We start from the raw sequence: 19,092 nt of genomic DNA on the forward strand, positions 1-19,092 counted from the left end.
GCCCATTTTGCTGCTGCTTTTGTCATTTTTTTGTTTTTCTGAGGTCATGAGTTGAATTCTTTCTTTTCTGGTGAAAACTCATTCATCCTTTTAATATTTGTAAACTCACCTTGAAATGCCAACGACCAGAATTGACCTTTCAGATATTTTTTTTCACCTCTTTTTTTTTCCACAGCAGTTACACTGCTGGTATCTGTGTCTAGACAAACTGTAAAAACAACGTGCCAGGCAGAATTATCAAACGGGCTTGGATTGCTTTGAATGCGTGTTTGGTAACATTGCTGTGGTTCTGCACGCTCCTCTTGGTAAAAGTAGGAAAACTGCCTGATGGGATTTTACTGACACTGGCTCTTCTTCAGCAGGAGAAATAAGTTTAAAAGTATCTTTTCAAACAATCACATCCTTAACAGGGCTGCAGTTCTAATGAGATTGGTGTGAGAGTTTATGATTTTTGACCTTAGATTAAGAAAAACATTCTGTTAGTTCTTTGAGGTTTCCCCAAACTTATTTCAGAATTTAGGTGAAAGTAATCCTGGAGTGTAACAGGTGAACTAGGATGAATTCTCAGTTACAAGCAACAATAAATATCCTATCATGGTATAAAAATACACAAAGAATGGGAAAACTGGGATGGTTTGGGCTGTGTGTGGAACGCCACTTGCAGTCAATGCTCAGTTTCCTTGCAGTAGAAACCCTTGGTGAACTGGCCCTGGTTTTGGGAGGGGTATTTGTGTCGGTGGTCTGAACGGTTGGCCCACATGGACTGACTTCAGGCTTTGAACTCTGCACCTCGGTGCCGATCGAGCACAGCCCAGCAGATGCTCCTGAGTCTCAGTCCCCACCGGGAAACTGGGAAGCTGGACACTGCTCTGGAGGGCAGGTCTGCTGGGCAGCGCATGCTCCTGCTCTGGCACTGCAGTTCTGGCTGCACCATCTTCCCTGCAGACCTGGTGTCCGTGGTCTTTTCCCTCCTCCCGATCCCCAGCTGGGACCCAGACCCTTTTGGACCTGCACACATGAAGGTGGATGCTCAGTTGGCAGCAGGTCTGTGCCTGTGTTTCACTGTATGCAGAAAGGCTCAGGAGCTGCCAACCGAGGAGGCAGTGCTGGCACAGTGCTGAGCAGGGAGGGACGTCTCCACGGAGAAGAGATGAAACCAGAAGCTTTATCAGCTACATGGCCTGGTACTGAGACAGTGGGTTTATCCTTCCACACTTCACAGGGAAGGTCCAGTAAGTCAAAATCCTGAAGAGCATGAAATTGCCAGTCTACCACGAAAATGGTGTTTGATGCGCATTTTGTCTGCAAAATACTGATCTGCAGGCAGCGCTGGCTAGCAGTTACAGAATATGCCTTTTGTAGGTAAGAAAGAAACATCAGGGAGCACATCCAGAGGAGCTCAGCAGCTGAAGCAGGTGAGGAACCTTGCTGGATTTATCCCCAAGCTGCTAGCTCTGCGCTGGGATTTGCCAGGAACTGGATTACATTTTCCTACTTGCAAACGCAAGGCTGGGGTTAATCTGAGCTTCGGCTGTGACTAATCCCACTTGGCCAAATCCTACCTGCTCCCCAGGTGGCGGAGGCAGCTGCACCCCAGGCAGCGCTTGTGTGGAGCACAGGGGGTGGGCTGGCGGTGGGGGGCTACCCCAGAAAGGGCAGTTTGTCCTGCTGTACATGCCGAAGGAGAGAGGGAAGATCTGCCCTGTGGGCTGGTGCACAGAGCTGCAGTTAGGCGCGGGTGCTGCTGTACGCGCTGAGCGGGTGGCAGTGCAGGCATTACAGCTGCCGTGCTGGGCTGCTGCTGGTCCTGCTGCATGCAGCAGGTCATCGCAGAGCTTCCACTGCAGGTGGTGCTGAGGCATGGTGACCCCTCATGAGGTGAGAACCAGATAGATATCTTAATGGATTATGTATTAATTTTATTTTTTTTTTAATGGCTACTCCTTAGGGTCAGGTCTGGATCTCAGCCTAAGTCCGGTAGAACTCTATTGTGCCAAGAGGATTTCCACGGAGGTAACTGAGAGCAAAACCTCTTTCTCTGTTACACAGAAATGGGTGCATGGTCCCAGTGCTGACATGTCTGTGGTTGCCCTCACTCCCACCATCCATGGCCAGGACCGCTGTGCAGGAGCACTCCATGGGACCCGCACCAGGGTGATGCCAGGCTGCTGCAGCAGCTTCCTGGGGCAGAGGTGGTCTTGCTGCTTTGCTTGTCCATGCTGGGCTTGCCCTTCATGAGCCAGCCCTCTCATATTCACACCCTTGAGGAATTTTTGTCCTCCTGCGTGCCCCATGAGGAGGATTCCCAGCAGCGCTTTCACCTTGCCTGTAGGTGATTGAGTCCCATCTTGCTGCAGGGCTGTGCTGGGGGCTTCATGTCACTGGTCTGGCCCCCGGGGCAGCTCAGAGCTGGCATGCGTTGGACTTGGGCTTGTGAGAGGCTGTGTGACCACACCATCCCAGGAGCTGAGGCATTAAGCATTTTCCCCTATATATTGACTCGTGCTTTGAAAACGCGGCACGCCGCAGACCACCTCTGGGCAGGGGAGGAGGTTGTCCTGAGGAACACCAAATCTCTGTATCTCTTTGGGCCACATCCATCACAGCACCGTAAATGCTGAGGAGAAGCTCTGCCAGGTGAAGTTCTTCCCTCTGGGAGCAGGGAGCATTTGATGACAGTGGACATAGACAGTGATGGGGGAAACCTGGTGAGAACATGGGGCACATAGTGAAGTGCAGCGATGACGGACATGGCGTTACCTGCGCTGTGGTCCTTTGCTCAGCAGCTGCGGGTGGCAGGAGGATGTGCAGCGCTGGCGGTGGGAAGGGGCCAGGGCACGCCGGCTCCCTCCACCCCCCAACCATGGAGAGCATGAATTTTACAGCTCAAGGGAGGATTAGTGCCTCATTAACTCAGGAGAGGGGAAGCCTTTGCAGGCAAGGAGAGGAATCGAGTGTTGTGTGCACTTTGAGTGAGTGGGACCAGCTCTTTTGCAGGGGGGGCCTGCTAGAGGCAGAGAGAAAAATTAAGACATATTTTGTTTTAAATGAAAAATGACTGGCATTCCCCCCCCCCCCCTTCCTGAAAACGAAAAGTAATTTAATTTATTAGTGGTTTACTTTATTTGACAGCCTCTCTATGTACTTGATGCGGTTTGTTACACTGAATTACCCTTTAATAATGGGTATATATAATACCAGAGCCTGCCCTGCAGGTTGGCTCCGTAATTGAAGACGGGATGTGCTGAGGAGGGCTCTGTGCTGTTGAGGATTGCCATGGCAATGCTAGTGGGAGCCGGGTGGTTTAGGCAGACACCAGCTTGGACTCTGCATGCTTCAAAAGGAAAAAAAAAAAAACAAACCAAGTTTCAATTTCTGTCACGTTGCCCCATTTGTTGGGCGCTTTCTCTTCGCCGTCACTGACCACCCTGAGCAGCTCCCTGCCCGCCCAGCTGGGCTGGGGACCCCGTGGCTGCAGCACCAGGGCAGCCTGTGGGGTCCTCCCTCGGACCACTCAGTCTTTTCCTTTATTGTATGTTAAGCAGCAATGCAGCACTGCAGCATGGGTGCCTGTGGGCCGCTGGGACGGACCCCACGGCACGGGAGGGACGCTGTTGGGGCAGGCAGCGCACTAGGGAAGGTGCAGCCGAGAGCAGTCCTGTGGTGGCGAGCGGGATGAACAGGGAGAGGGGTTTGGAGGATCTCCTCTGCCGGGGGTTTCCGTGTCAGTGCTGGCACAAGGTTGAGCTGTCGCAGGGATGCGCCTCGGGCTCCCGCATGGTGGCTGCGCTTCCAGCTGGCTTCAGGCCAGACTTAAGTGGAGAAGAGATCAAACCCAGACAGGCACCCAGCCTGCACCCAGCAGCTCTCCCCTTGGCTGTCCCGAGTCGGGGGTTGCCTTTCACCCTGGGAATTCTACTGTTGTGGGACGAGATCCCGAAGCCGGTGTGTGCTCCCAGCGCATCCCTGGCTGCTCCTGCCTCAAAATGTTGGCGCTTTCAGGTTTAAGTACTTATTGTTGATACCCTTAAGCAGAAGCTCACAGCACGTGGTGAGAAGGGGCATGGGCACTTGCTGTTTTCCATATTTCAGTGCAGATTCTTGCCACTGCAGCAGATAAAAAGTCCTGCCTTAACAAAATACTCACGGATGACCAGGTTTGCTCCCCTTGCGGGGTTTTACCTGGTGATGGACCAAGTTCCAGGTGTACAACACTCACCAGAATTTGGCTCTGAAGTAGCATGTGGAGATTTTTCATGGCTGAAGAGTTTATTTTAGCTCTGTGGTTGTGAGTAGCTGCTGTATGAGGCTGGGGTAGGGAACGGTGCTGGAGCTGCAGCTGGCCACGCTGTTCCGGCAGACCCGGCTCGCCCTGGCTGCTTCGCACTGCAGCGCACGCTGCTGGGCTGCTGCCAGGGACGGGGGCTGGCCTGGGGTCGGACCGCAAGCTGTGGTCAGGCCACACAGCGTCATCTCGCCAAGTGAAATCCTCTGCCAAAGCCTTTCCTGTACTTATTCTTGTGCCCGGTGAGGCCGGGTGTAACCGTTGATCCCTTTCCCTTTGGACAACCATCATGTTTCCGACAGTCTGAATGACAGCCCGGTCCATGTAATCCCTGAGCAAAATGCGAGCCTCCATCCCCAGATGGCTGAGCAAGGTCCTTCAGCAGCAAACGATGCATCATTGCCTGTGTCAGGCTGAATTAGCAGGCAGGCTCGTCACATTAAGCTCAGGCTCTGAGCTGGCAGTCCCTGTGCTCTAGTGTCACTCGAGCTGGCTGTCACACTCCTGTCCCCACCTCTGCAGCCATGGGAAATCTCTTTGGGCAGCACACAGATAATATACACAGTAATGAAGTAGCTTGAGGGAGTAGCTTGCTGGCAAACGGGAGCACAGAGTGACACCTTTCTAGAGTATTAAGTTGCCTTGAGAGCATTATGTCTGAAGTTATTACTTACACTGCTCCTTGCATACACTATTCTTATCGCATTTCTCCATCCCCCAATGTTTACATGAGTTATGCTTATTAATCTAAAGGCAAATGTGTGTAGCTCCATTTCTAGTCCCTCCATCTGTCTCTGCCCTGCACATTCCCTTTCCCTGTCTCTTCTCATCTCTTGCCTCTGTCACTCTGATCTGAAGCAAAGGCAAAAAAGAAAAATCTGTGCTGACCTGGCTCTCTCAAGAAATACATTTCTGTTTGAAATGCTCCAGGAATTTCCGATTCTGGCTAACAGTGACAAAACAAGGCAGAAGTGGCTTTCTTGTTTGTTTTTTCAAAAGCAGAAATGGTTGCTGCAGCAGAGATCCAAGCCTGGTTTACTGGGCTCTCACTGCAGTCTAACCATACGGGTGCCTCTTTCAAAAGTAGAAGGTGCTTGAGTTTGCTTGTCCTTCTGTTCATACACTTAGAAAAGCGTTAGGTTTCCTTGGTGGGGGTGTGTGGAGAGGTGGGTGGGATGGAGCACCAGCAGCCAGTGCTCTGCAGGCACCTGCTGTGGCTGTGGAGGATCCCCCCATGCCGGGTGCTGGCAGGGGTCGGGTGGGATGGCCAGACCGTGTCCCTGGGAGCTGACACTCTGCTCATGCTGTGCTTCCCCTCCTGCAGGTACCCGTGCTGCGGCCCATGGACCTGATGGTGGAGGCCACCCCCCGGCGGGTGTTTGCCAATGCCCATACCTACCACATCAACTCCATCTCTGTCAACAGCGACTACGAGACCTACATGTCAGCGGATGACCTGAGGATAAACCTGTGGAACTTTGAAATCACAAATCAAAGTTTTAGTATCCTTTGGTGCACACTGCCCAGCAGATCCTGGGACGGTCCCAGCCTGGCCAAGAGCAGCAGTGAGGGGGTTGCCTCGGCTGGCAAGTGGGTTGCGAAAGCCCAGGGAGCCCAGACATGAGCAAGTGTCGGTGAGAGAATGAGAAAGCTGGACGGGGGAGACGGGTCCCTGCCGAAGGAGAGCGGCGGAGGGGGGACCTGTGGGGTCCGGCTCTGTGGGGAGCAGCAGAGCTGTGCCCATGTCTGCTGTGATGCTGACCAAGCAAGTACTGCAGCATCTCGCCTGGCCCCATGCCTGCACCCCCATCGGTTCCTTGGTACAGGAGCTTCACCCTGCGGCAGGGGCTGGCAGGGGCTCAGGGGTACAGAATAGCTGCCCGCTGTGCACCTGACTGCAGAACGTCTGAAATCCCCGGTCCCCAGGTGTCATTACCAAGGCACCTCCCTCTTGTCTCTGCCCGTGCCACCGGCGGGGCACCGGGCTGTCTGCGCAGGCATGTTCCAGCATCACACTGAGCCGCCTCCTGTGCGGCGCAGGGCTCAGCTGGCATCGTCACGACTGCTGCCGCCTGGTGCGGGTGATGCGTTTTTGAATTCTGCCTGTAGGGTCTGCATGGGGCGGGTGGGAGGGGGCGGGTGTCCGCAGGTGATGGAGAAGACAGATGCCTTGGGGAAGACGGAGAGAAGAAATATTAATGGTGCAGTCTCCATCATACCCTGCAGCAGGTTGACAGGCTGCCAGTCACAGCTGTACAAATGAGGTTGTGCCAGTCACCCTTGTAACAGCCGCATCAGAAATAATAACGGGGCACTAATAATTGGTGATATTTATATAGTATTTCCTACTGAAAAATCCTCAGGGCATGTGCTAGATTTAGGCAGCTGGAGAGAATTTCAGCAGTCACAGGCTGGTGGGAGCTCAAAGTGGGTATGTTTGAGCAGGGCTGCAACATGTGCTGGGTTTCAGGGAGGAAGATGAGGAGTGCTAAATTTGGGTAAAACCTCAGGGAGTTTAGATGGCCTGAGGGAGACTGGCCAAGGTGCAAGTGCAGCGCCCAAAATGCTTGCTAAGAATTAATGAAGAAACATCACCACCGGGCAGTTTTCAACCCAGCATTTCAGTGACCTCAAGCACATGAAATATTTTTGAAATTATGTGTACCTGGGCAGCCACCCCTGGGCTGTGGTAGTTTTCTGTTGGTCATTGTGCTCTGGGATTTTTTGCCCCTGTTGATTTTGGTGCAGTTACTCACCATGCCCTGGCACTGCCATACAAGATGTTTACTCTGGCATGGAGTGAATGGTCAGAGTCGGGTCTTGTGGCACGCAGAGGGGCTCTGGGCTGTGGTGCCGGAGCTGTGGTCCCCAGCTGCACAGCAAACGTGATGGATACTGGCTTTCCCTGCACGGTATAGGGCCAGCTGGGCGCTGCGGTTCTGCCCCAGGATGGTGCTACTTCCCCAGGAACACCTGGTTTGCACAGGGCAAGGGGAAGCCCAGGTGCCCAGAAGCATCAGCTGGAGGGGCAGTGAGAGGGGACCCCCCGGGAGGAGCGGGGTCTAGCCCAGGCTACCTGGGGCTCCTTGACTCGCCCTGCCAGACATCGTGGACATCAAGCCAGCCAACATGGAGGAGCTGACGGAGGTGATCACGGCTGCCGAGTTCCACCCGCACCACTGCAACACCTTTGTCTACAGCAGCAGCAAAGGCACCATCCGCCTGTGTGACATGCGCACCTCCGCCCTCTGCGACCGCCACGCCAAGTGTGAGTACAGCCCCTGCCGTCACGATGGCTGTGTCGGGGTCCCCTTTGGGTGAAAAGAGCCCAAAAAAGGGAGTGTGGAGACGCACCTGGGCTCAGGTCTGCCCTTCCACCTCCTGCGGATGTGCCAGGCTGTGGTCCTGCCTGCCCCTGGGTGCTCCCATGGCCACCTGCCCTCAGCCCTGCCCAGCCCCAAAAGGAGCATCTTCCCCCGTGTCCCAGCCCCCTGCCCTTTGTGGGAGCATGTTAAACCCCCCAGCAATGTTTCAGCAGTAGCGGATCTGAGGGGTCACTGGATGCTGGTGCACAGCCGCTAAGAGCCGTTAGTGCCAGAAGGCAGGGAGTGCTGTGTTTCTTCAGGCTGTTTGTCTGAACAGCCCCATGTCCTGTTGTCAGCTGTGGTTGCTGCCGCAGGGGTCAGGATATGCAGAAGAGCCCCCTCAGAATCTGGAGTGAGCTGGGCAGATAGGGACCTGGTCCTTGGTCCTCACCAGGCTGATGCGATGAGTGAGGTGCTGCTGAGGCAGCTGAGCTTGGTTCCTACCCAGCCTGTACATGTCAGGAGGTTGTTACTGGGAAAAATTGTCTTTATCAACATCTGCTTGGTAAAATAGTGGCACAAATACCTACAGCACTTATGGGTGTGCTGGCAAATGCCTGCTGCTGTTCCTTGTGCCCTAGCAGTCCCTGGAAGGCAGCTCTGTGCTGAGTGCAGCACTGTAAGTAAGATGCAAATGTGGGACAGACCTGAATGGGTTTAGTATCTGCCTGAAAGGCAGCGAAATAGGGCAGAAACAAGGGCCAGTGTGACTGGACAGCTGAACCCCTGTGTCTCCTGTTCTTGTTTGAGTTTTCATCAGAAAATGGCAATTTCTTGTGGGAAATGAAGGAGATTTTTGGTATTCTAAGTGTGATCATGTTATGAGAACAAGATGCACAAACCTGGTGCAACATATTGGAGTCCCGTGCTCATAATCTACCTCCAGAGAGCACCCAGGTGTGTGTCAGGCATAGCTTTCCTAGAGGCGACAGGGAATCACACACCAGCTAATGCTTCTGGGCTTTCAAGCTGCGGTCGTGGTCTGATACCTGTTTTTAAGCTGGAGTACAGTGGGTGGAGAGGGCAGCTTGCATTGCTGGCTGGAGATTCAGAAATACCAACAGGCATTTTTCCCAAATCCTGAGCAAAATACACCTTTCTCTTACATTTCCTGACCATGTCTTGCAGTCCCACAGTGACAGCTCCCAGCTGAGAATCAGAATACAATTAAGGAGCAAACAAAATTCATTTTCCTGACACTTCAGCAGCAGAAGCACCCCGCTGGCTTTTCCCTTTGTTTGGGTGCTGCTGCGTCCCTCCAGCCCTCAGCCAGCACACTGGCCAGCGGTGAATCCCAACTTGGTTTGACCTCTCCTGTGACATTTCCTTATTGATTTCCCTCCCTCAGAAGCATCAGCCTCAGTCAGTTGCAGTTCAGCAGATGTGTAAGTCAAAATTGAGACAGTTCATCAAAGTTCAAAATGAAAAGCAACATTGGCTTTTGGAGGCAAATCCTCCAACGGAGACATTTAATAACCGTCAATATTTAATAAAAATGCAGAAGATGGCACTGCACATCCCAGTCATGTTTATTTAGATAGATGCAGTTTGCTGCTGGCGGCCAGCTTTTACTTATGTGCTTCTCTTATTAAATTTGGTTTGCCCATTTTATTTGAGGATCCTGCGATCTGTGACGTTGTATGTGTCACCCCCAGCCGTGTAGCTTCCTAAGAGCATCAGCTGCCACATAGAGGTGCCTGCCCCACAGGGCTGCGGAGGGCTGGAGGGCCGGCGTGCTGCCGCGCTGAGGGTTGGTGGTCCTCAAGGGCATGCCTGCCTGGGCACACCATGCACAAAGAAATCGCGTGTGTTGTCTGAAGCCCCACGAGAAGCCAGAGGGGAGATCGGGATTCCCGGAGTGGCTGGTAATGCCAGCAAAAATCATCTTGTTTGAAGAACATTGGGAAAGTGAGGAAAAACCCCGCTGGGGGTTACTGCAGTTATTTCCCCATAGCAAAAGGCATTGGGCTTTCCCCCTTTTTTTTTTAAGGAGCCACCTGTGATTGTCCCTACTGAACCTCTGAACCAAAAGGCTCAGAGCACAGCCTGTTCCCCAGAGGGGACCTTTACCTTCTGGTCTTTTCACTGCTGGCGGCCTACAGCACCACTACCAAACATATTCTTTGCCGAAAACAGTTTCAGCTTTGGTTAGAAATCAGAAGCACACAAAGCTGCTTTGATCAGGTAACCGACAACATGCAGATTTGACCCTCCGCTAATGCAGATTGTTTCTAACACAAGCCACCCCCCACCCCCACCCCTTCTATTTGGGCAGGCGCTGCTGCCTTTTGGGCAAGCCCCAGCCAGACTCTGCATCGCTGCTGCTTTCCCTGCGAGGAGCAGGATCATGCCATGGGCTGTGCAGCCCTTCTCGGCCATCACAGGGTCCGCATCCCCCCCGGGAGGCTGCTGGGGAAGGAGGGCAGGCAAAGGGGGCTGGCACCAGGAGAGCAGCTCCTGGTCCGTGTCGGAGAAAAATAGGTTTGTTGTGTAACAGAGAATTAGTGTTCAGAAATCCTTTCCATGAGCTCAGCAGCCCAGATCTGCTTCTGCAGAAGGAGCAAAGCCACACAAAAGCCTTCAGCTGCGAAGCAAAAATAGCTCCTGTGAGCCCCTGCCCAGCCCAGCCCAGTGCTGTGGCTCAGACCCTCTGCCTGTGTGCTGGGACCCCAGTGCTGGCAGAGCCCTTGCTGCTGCCAGCGCCGGCACCGGCGAGGGCCTGGGCATCTCGTGGCTGTGGTCCTGCTGCCCAGTGGCCATGGGGACGGTGCCAGCTGGGGCTGGGGACAGCAGGGTCCAGCCACCCCGCAGGACAGCAGCTTGCCCCCATCCTGCCAGCGCCTGGGCTGGTGCTTGGAGCACCCTGCCAAAAGCATCGGTACCTCATCTGTGAGGAAGAGGAACATGTTCTGTTGCCTTGCTACAGATAGGAAGAATGAGGCAGAAAGGCAAATCGCTTGCGTTCGGGGGGAAATTGGCACCAGACGCGTAATTTCTGCTCCTTAGCCCGTGGTGGCGAGGCTCCTGTGCCGCTGGGCTGGGGGCGGGTTGCAGAGTTGATTTTTCTGATATAAAGCAAAGCTCTGTTCTGCTTGTGCTGGCTTAGGTCTTCCTCAGTGGTGTTCATGATTCATTTTCTGCATAGGTGAACTGTTGGTGGAGTTTCATCTTTTTATTGGAAGCAAGAGAAGCAGCAGAGGGTTAATGTATTTGCCCATGTGAGTGCTGCTCTGCTGGGCTTCCAGCTTTCCACGGGGCCCATTTATTACCAGATTAACTGGAGCCTCAGCTGGAATCCAGAGGGGTCAGCTGCCCTGCCCGGGGCTTATGCACTTGGTGGCTCCACCGCTTTTAGTGCACAGGCCAGATGGGTCATCTTGCACATGTGAGTGGCACGTGGCCCCTGGGCCAGCATCACCCTGCTTCTTGACCCACGGCTGCTGCCCAAGGGTGGGCACCATGCAGGGTGGGCGAGGGAGCAAGCAGGCGAACCAGGAGCTGGCAGAGATGGCGTGTGCAGGTGTGCTGCCATAGGAGGTTTGGTTTGTTAACAGAGGTAATGTGGACCTGTCCTGAAACACAGTCGCCAGTTAAACCCACGGTGTGCTTGCTGGTGGCCACCAGTAACACCTCAAAAGCTTGGCAGGGAGTAACTGCTACGTGGGAGTTGCCTGCTCAGACAGAACTTGGACTGATGGATCCAAAGTCCTTTTACCTGACAGGTCAGTTAATGCCACCGTCATCTGGTGTGACCTGAGACTCGGGGTGCACGAAGGAGTGGGGAGAGGAGGAGGAGGAGAGAGTGTAGAGCTGGGCTCTGCTAGCTGTGTCTTTCCAAAGAAGGGAGAGCGAAGGGTTAAAATAGCCACATCTGGAGGAAATTAACTTCTCCCACCTAGGGGTGTGGGTTTGGGGTGATGCCTAGGGCTGCTGCTGCCTGCCATGTGCTGTGGCACTGTTCCCTCAGCAGCTGCCTGCCCTGACTTGAGATGCCCGTGTCCCACGGGCGATGGTCTGGCCTTGCTGGTTGGTGACCCTGCTGCTTGGTGAGCAGGTGTCCTCTAAAGGCTGGGAGAGGCCTGGTCTCACCCCTGGAATCACCTTTGTCAGCTCAGAGGGAGGGACACGGATCCATGGGCTGCCACATGCCATTGGCACTGGCGGGGATGAAACTAAAGATGCCAGCTCTGCAAAGCCACACCAGGTTCCAGCAAAACACCTTTGCTCCCATGTTCCTGGTGACGGCACATTCTCTTTACCTATTTTTTCAGGTAAGCCTTTTATAGAGGAAAAAGGTTCTATAAGTAGAGTATGGAGATCTGATTCCCTGTTAGAAAACTCTGTGTGTAGAGAAAGCCAGTTGTGCGCAGCGCTGGGAAGCTGCAGGGTGAGCTGGGCTGAGCTCTGTGTCCCAGGTTTCAGCTGCAGCAGAGCTGGGCAGGTAGTGTCGCCCCTAGAAACTCACCACCTCCTTCCTCCAACCCCTCGCAGGAGCTGACCATGTCCTGCTGCACACAGTAACAGGCCTGGCAAGACCTCAGACTAAGAATTAACTAGTCAGTTGTGCAAAATCACCAGGGGGGTGAAGAACAAGCCTCTTGTGTCACCCTGAGCTCATTTAGCAAAGTGGGAAACCTCTTTGTCTTTGCAGCGCTCTCCTGTCTTCATCTGGAATCAGAGTTCCACCCAGCAGATCATTCACTTCTGACAGGGCAGGTGTTGGGGCTGAGCTGAGGGGGTGACACCGAGCGCAGAGGGGACCTGAGTGGCAGTCACAGCCCAGCCCAGGCTCGGTGATGGCCCAGTGCAGCTTTTGGTTTTCCATTCTGACTTACTAGTTGTCATGATTAGAGTTTAAATGAGGACTGAGAAAGAAAAGACAGGGCTTGAATTGGTGTTAAATTTATTGTTGAGCAGTTAAATTTATTGATGAGTGAAAAAACCCATTTGCTTTGAAGCTGCCCTGAGAGGGTCCCTCTGGGCAGGGGGTGCTCGGGTGCAGGGCGGCTGCAGAGGCAGCAGCTTGGGGGGTCGTCTTCAGCAGTGCCACTTGAACGATTGTTCTCTGCGTTGGTACCTCTGGGCTTTCTGTCGCAGTATCAGAGCCATAGTACAGCAGGCAAGGAGACCAGCACAGGGAAAACGCATTTAGCCCATACCAGACTTGTGCGTGTTAAATGTTCTGCGTTTTAAACAGTCGACAGCTCCTGCACCCCGGACTGCAGAGGGGAGCAGGTCCTGCGCCAGGCTCTGCTGCGCACAGCTGGATCCCATGCTCGGCTCCTGCCTTCTCACCCTGGGCACAATCCTGGGCACAGCAGGGGTGCTGCCCTTGCTGTCCCAGGGGGCTGGGGCTGATGCTCCCACCCTGACCCTGGGAACGGCCGTAGCCCTGGCTCCTCGTCAGTGCTGGGCACAAGGGACAGAGGAGCCCTCGCTGCACTGCTGCTCTGGCAGGGCCCGGCACGGGGAATCGCCAGGGAAGGGAGCAGCAGGGCGCTGGCAGGGGCAGGGCAGGTGTGGTGCTCTGCCAGTAGGAAGGCTCCCACAGCCATGCCGGGGGATGCGGTGCCTAGTGCCGGAGGGCCGTTCTCAGCCCTCTTCGTACCACGGACATCTCACCCTTGCTGACTTGCCTTGGTGCTGCCACAGCTCTTGGGTATGTTCTGTGGGGCCTTTCCTGTTTGATAGTTGATCTGCAATTTAACATTTTCTACTTCTACAGTACCGGCAACAATTTCCTCGTGCCCCTGTACTATAAACTGGAGAGCACCTAAGCCTTGGCATAAGCTCACATACACGCATCCGTGACAAACGCTGCAGCCCTTAAATCAAACCTCACGGAGCCAGCCGACCTGATGTGAGCAAACCTGTGGTGATTACAGGGAAGACAAGTCATGGCATTCAGATGCTCTCCACAGACTGCCTCAGATCTTTATTTTCTCTTGTTGCTGTCGCTTTTCTTATTTAAAAAACCTGACATGTCATCAGATTTCCTGCTGGTGATTAAAGGACCCAGAGCTGGGTCCTGCTGTGGGCAATGCCATTTCAGATTTGTAGAGAGGTCATTTATACTGGCACTTCAGGCATTTTTTCCACAATGCTCAGGAATTCAGGTGTCAGTACCACAGGGCTCAGTGAGGGGATGATAAATGTGAGCACATGCCGGTGCTCCTCGGGGTGGCGTTGTGCAGGGCACGCTGCCTCCGAGGCATGGAGTGGCCAAGCCGGCTGTGGCGTGTCCCCTGCTCTGGCCACTGCCAGGATGGAGCCAGCAGCCACCATGGCAGAGGGTTTGTAGAGCTGCCTCGGTGCTGGGGACAAGGGTCGAGGAAACGCAGCTGGCAACAGCATTATTCTCCAGCAGAGAAGTGAAGTGCTGTGAGCTTCTCAGTGCTCCCCAGCAGTATCCCTTAGTGCTGTGCTGGAGAGCTGTCTGCAGAGGTGGAAAGAGGAGGCTGGGCAGATGTCCCTGCGGTGGCAGCGTCTCTCTTGATGCATCTCTGTGATGCTTTTTTAAAGCCATACTTGCCCGGCTGATGTTACGACGAAATCAGATTTGTAAATACATTTAATCTGGAGCTTCATCAGTCTCCTTCAAACTGTTCACACTGTGATTTATTCAAAGACTGGTCAGGTTAAATCTGTAGGTTGCAGGGGCTATAAAATATTTACATGACTTTTGGTTACGCTGCACATTGATTTCTAGAGAGCAGAAGTGACACGCAAGGCTCTAAATCTTCTGGGCTTCTGTGGTGCTGTGATAGATTGGTCACCAATGGTCTTTCTTGCTTATTGCATGTGTTAAAAACAAAGGAGTTTCAATTGTGCCAAGTCAAGTCCTTAAAACATGGGCATTTGTCTGGTCTAGGCCAAACCCAGAAGCCTGCTGTGGTGATGTCCCACAGGGATGCAGGTTTCCCTGCTCGGCTCCGGGGCCGGGGGTGCCCTGGGACGCCAGCTAGGTGCCACCTATAGGTCTCCCCGGCCAAAGCAGAGCCTCCTTTGCCATGCAGCAGCGTGGCTCCAGGGATGCTCACTGCCCACATCCTGCGGTGCCAGGGCAGGGTGGCAGATCCCTGGCCTGGGGACAGGGAGCTCCTGCCTCGGCTGGTGCCAGCACTTATCCTTTCCTCTTCCACAGTTTTTGAAGAGCCCGAAGACCCAAGTAACCGGTCGTTTTTTTCCGAGATCATCTCCTCAATCTCTGATGTCAAATTCAGCCACAGTGGGAGGTATATCATGACCCGGGACTATCTCACGGTCAAAGTGTGGGACCTGAACATGGAGAACCGGCCCATCGAGACCTACCAAGTGAGTGTGGCATGGTCAGGCACCCACGGTGCTCCTGCCCGAGCCGTGTTCCCGGGCCAGTGGCAGGGGGGATGGCTCCAAACCTGATGGATGGCAGCATTGTGCCATTAAATCATGGAAAGCAAATGAAGAACAGTTAAGTGCGGGCTGGAGTGGCCTGGTGAAGTGTAACCCACATCCCCAGGTTGGGTGGTGGTGAGGAGGGGAAGCTCAGGTGCTGGTGGCCAGGAGGGCTGCCTGGCAGGCAAGTGACAGGTCCTTGCTACCCTCTGCCTGGGGATGTGGCCTGGCACTGCCTGAGCTGCATGTGGAGCGGTGGTGCTGCTGCTGCTTACAGCAGAAGGGTGGCCATGGTCAAGGGCACACAATAACGGGCCGTGGCCAGTGCTGCTGGCACGGCCATGGAGAGCCAGGGCTCACCCCCAGCGAGCACTGGGCTGGCACTGCTGTGCCGTGCCGGCTGGTGCAGGGATCTCATGCCCCATCCCTCCCTGCCGGCAGGTTCACGACTACCTGCGGAGCAAGCTCTGCTCGCTCTATGAGAATGACTGCATCTTCGACAAGTTTGAGTGCGTCTGGAACGGGTCTGACAGGTGAGCTGTGAGCTGTTCAGTGGCAGCTGCACCCTGGCACCCAGCCCCACGGGGCTCCCTCATCCCCTGCGGTCCCTTCCCCGGCCCTCGGCTGGGTGCGGGGTCTGCAGAGCTTCCCTGTGGGATCGCTGGGATCACCTAAACCCACAGCCCCATGCCCAGGCACTGCAGGGGGTGTCTTGTGGGGTCCTGGCTCTCTCCTGGATGGGTTCCAGTCCTGTCCTGCATCATCCTGCAGGAGGGTGGTTGATGCATTTAGCTCCAGATTGCCAGACTCGGGGAGTGGCAGCTGTCCACCCATATTTCAAAACGATTCACACTGAAGCAGGTGGCAGAAGGTGGCAAGACCGGTTGACCTGTCAGGATTGCCACGTTTTTTTCTCTGAACCATCAGAGTGAGTTAACGAGGCACAACTGGACCTAAAGCCCAAATTCCAAATCTAATGCGATCTTATTATGCCCCTGGATATTCAGTCTGCCCCCAGTTACGAGGAGGTTTGCTTTTAAAAACATGTGAAAATCATTCGGTTCAGGTCAGCTAGTTCTTTGCCATAAAGAATCACATCCATATGCATTGTTATCCTGAAACGAATTGCCTCCCCCATGTGCATTCCCTGGGTTGAGGGGGACACAGGAACACACCACCCCCCCATGCTGGGCAGCTCCGGGGTACCACGGTCGGGTGGGCTGCACAGGGTGACCCATCCTTCATCCCTCCTCGCAGCGTCATCATGACTGGCTCCTACAACAACTTCTTCCGCATGTTCGACCGCAACACCAAGCGCGATGTGACGCTGGAGGCCTCGCGGGAGAACAGCAAACCCCGTGCCATCCTCAAGCCCCGCAAGGTCTGCGTGGGCGGCAAGCGGAGGAAAGACGAAATTAGCGTGGACAGTCTGGACTTTAGCAAAAAGATCCTGCACACAGCTTGGCACCCCTCTGAGAATATCATTGCCGTGGCAGCAACAAATAACCTGTATATATTCCAGGACAAGGTTAACTAGGAGGACAAGTTGTTCTTTAGGAATCTCATGTACTGAACACTAGTAAACACAAGATTTCAAATGTTTCTTTTCTTTCTTTCTTTTTTGTTTCCCCCCCCCCCCTTCTTCCTTCCTATCCCTTTGTTCCGTTGCCGCCCTGCAGACAGCGGCTGTGTGGAGGCACATGCACCCGTGCCCCAGCGCCGGGGGGCAGCGGGGGCACCCCCAGCAGACACCCTATTTCTCTTTGATTTATGTGTTGGGAGCGATGGCAGGTGGGGGGTGAGTGTGGGGGGGTGTGTGTGTGTGAGGCTTGTGCTGCAGCCCCGGTGTCCCTGGGGTGGCGGCAGCTGGCTGTGGAGCAGGGGGATGGGGGATGGGGGCGTGTGGGGACAGTGGCCGCAGGCCCTTGAGCGGTTCTGGCCACAGTCACCCCACGCTCATCCTATTAAACTTGATCCTAGAAATATTCCACCTGTCATGCTGCGAGATCAGAACGTCATCCCCTTTGCTGGTTTTCACGTTTGTCTTTTTATTATGATCATTTTGTGTTTTTACCAACAGAGACAGCAAAACCAAACATAAAATGGAAAAGTTCAGATTTGCAATGGACAAGCTTAAAGGGGGGGATCTGCTGCGCCCCGAGACGTGTCTGCTCTAGCCAGGCTGCTGCCTTCCCCCACCCCCAGACACTCTCCCGAGGATTTGGCTTTGTAGATACTGTGGTGCCTTTTTTGGTATATGAAATACCTTTATAAATAATGCTTCCAAACTGCATTGACTGCAAACCAAATTGAACCCGGGCTTTCCTTCTGCATTTCTTGTCTTTTGATTTGGTCATTTCTACTTGTTCTGTTGTAAGCTCTTGCATGTTGTGACTGTCTCTCTCTCTTTCTTTTTAAATTTATTTATTTATTTATTCAATTTTTTAAAAGATAAAGTATAATTTGCTAACTTATGACCTTCTAAAAAAGAAACCAACCATATATTGCTGTTAGCACCTGACTGCTTCAGAGAGAGGCTGTCTGTGGTCCTACATCATAATAATAATGATAATAATAGTAATAAAAACAATAACTCTTCCTCTTTGCATGGCAAGGCTGCCCCTTTCTACTCTAAAGATTGTTCAGGTCCCTCTTATACTTGAGCAACTGTTCAATAAAAAAAAATAAACCCACTGAATTTTCAGTCAATCTAAAAACTGCTCCTGCAACAAAAAGCAAATTAATAAAGTCAATTAAAAAATTCAACACTGTCACTTTAGAAGTGGCTCTGTAAGAGTGGCCCTGCCGTGCATCCCTTCTGCTGGGGCCACAGGCATCCCGCCAGCACCTGCCCCGCTGCAGGGATGTTTTCACGCCTCTCGCAGGGCAAAGTGCCCTTTGGGCCAGGCTCTCCGTGAGGCACCATGAGGATCCCCAGCGTGTCCCACCACGGCCTCCCAGCTCTGGCACCCGGCAAGGGAGACTAACTGCCACTTACCCAAGGAGCACAGGGACCGCATGGAAAACCAGGAGCTGCACAGCAGCGAGGACCCCCAACCGTGCCCCGGGCAGGCGAAGCCCCTGCCCACCTTCCCCACCTCGTGCACCGGCGCAGGGCAGCAGCAAGGAGAGCTTGCTGCCTTCAGGGGAGTGACCACACGGGAAAAAACGAAGTGCACTGGCTTAAATATTTATTACAAGCGATGGCTTTCAGGCGTACCTTTTTTTTTAAAAAAAAAATGAAATGGTAAAAAAAAAAAACAGCAAGAGTAAATGAACCATTTAAAAAAAGTAAATGTTCTTTTTTGGTTCCTGTAAAGAAAGCCTGCACTCTAGCATCAGAAGTAAAGTTGTCCCAAATGTGTCTTTGTGTGGCATCGCTGCTTGTGCCTCTCCATGCTGGGCGGTAGCTCTGCAGCACCCAGACCGTGTCTGCAGGCCCCTGGTCAGAGGTTGGCTGTCAGGGCTGTGCTGATGAAGGGGGGCTGGGGGGCGTCCCAGAGATCCCAGGGGTCCTGCATCCCTGCTGAGGGTACAGGATGTCAGGGCAGTGGAATATCTGGAACAGAGCCTCCCCCCGCAGCTTGGCGCAGCCTGGCGAGGGTCAGTCCTTGGTGCAGGGGCTGCAGCGGGGTGGAGCAGATGTCCCACCGGTCCCACATCCGCTGCGGGTGGGTGTGGGAGGGTGCAGAAAGTGGGATGTGCCCTGCTTGTCCAGTGGTTTAGGGACTTGCGGAAGGCAGACGTTCCCATGGCTTGGTCACACATGACCCCATCCCACTGAGGACGCATTTGTGTGTGGGGAGGGTTAGTGCTGCTGGCACAGGGGGGGCACGGCCCGGGCTGCAGTGCCAGGGAACTGGCAGCTGTGCCAGAGTGACCATCACCAGCCCCAGCCGGGAGGAACAGCTGCTTTTGGAAGCCACACTGTCCAGCAGCATCCTGCACCACGCTGGCCCAGCAGCAATGGCTACAAACTGCAGGGTGCCCGCCCGTAAGGAGGGATGCTCAGCCTGGTACCTGTCTGTCACAGGTGGTTTCTGTTCCCCCCCACTCACAGCCTGGCGG

At 53.9% G+C, this 19,092-nt stretch overlaps 1 protein-coding gene across 1 annotated transcript in view; it reads left to right on the forward strand.

Annotated features, from left to right (window-relative positions):
• PPP2R2B (protein phosphatase 2 regulatory subunit Bbeta) overlaps positions 1 to 16,627 on the forward strand; it is a 67,830-nt gene extending 51,203 nt beyond the window's left edge. The window contains 5 exon segments of the mRNA XM_055812982.1: positions 5,610 to 5,787; positions 7,389 to 7,553; positions 14,795 to 14,964; positions 15,466 to 15,557; positions 16,282 to 16,627. Of these exon segments, the coding sequence (XP_055668957.1) occupies positions 5,610 to 5,787; positions 7,389 to 7,553; positions 14,795 to 14,964; positions 15,466 to 15,557; positions 16,282 to 16,561 (885 nt within the window). The 3' untranslated portion in view covers positions 16,562 to 16,627.
• Positions 16,628 to 19,092: the final 2,465 nt, after the last annotated feature.

This window comes from Falco peregrinus, chromosome 8 (assembly GCF_023634155.1).
Source record: "Falco peregrinus isolate bFalPer1 chromosome 8, bFalPer1.pri, whole genome shotgun sequence".
NCBI lineage: Eukaryota > Metazoa > Chordata > Aves > Falconiformes > Falconidae > Falco > Falco peregrinus.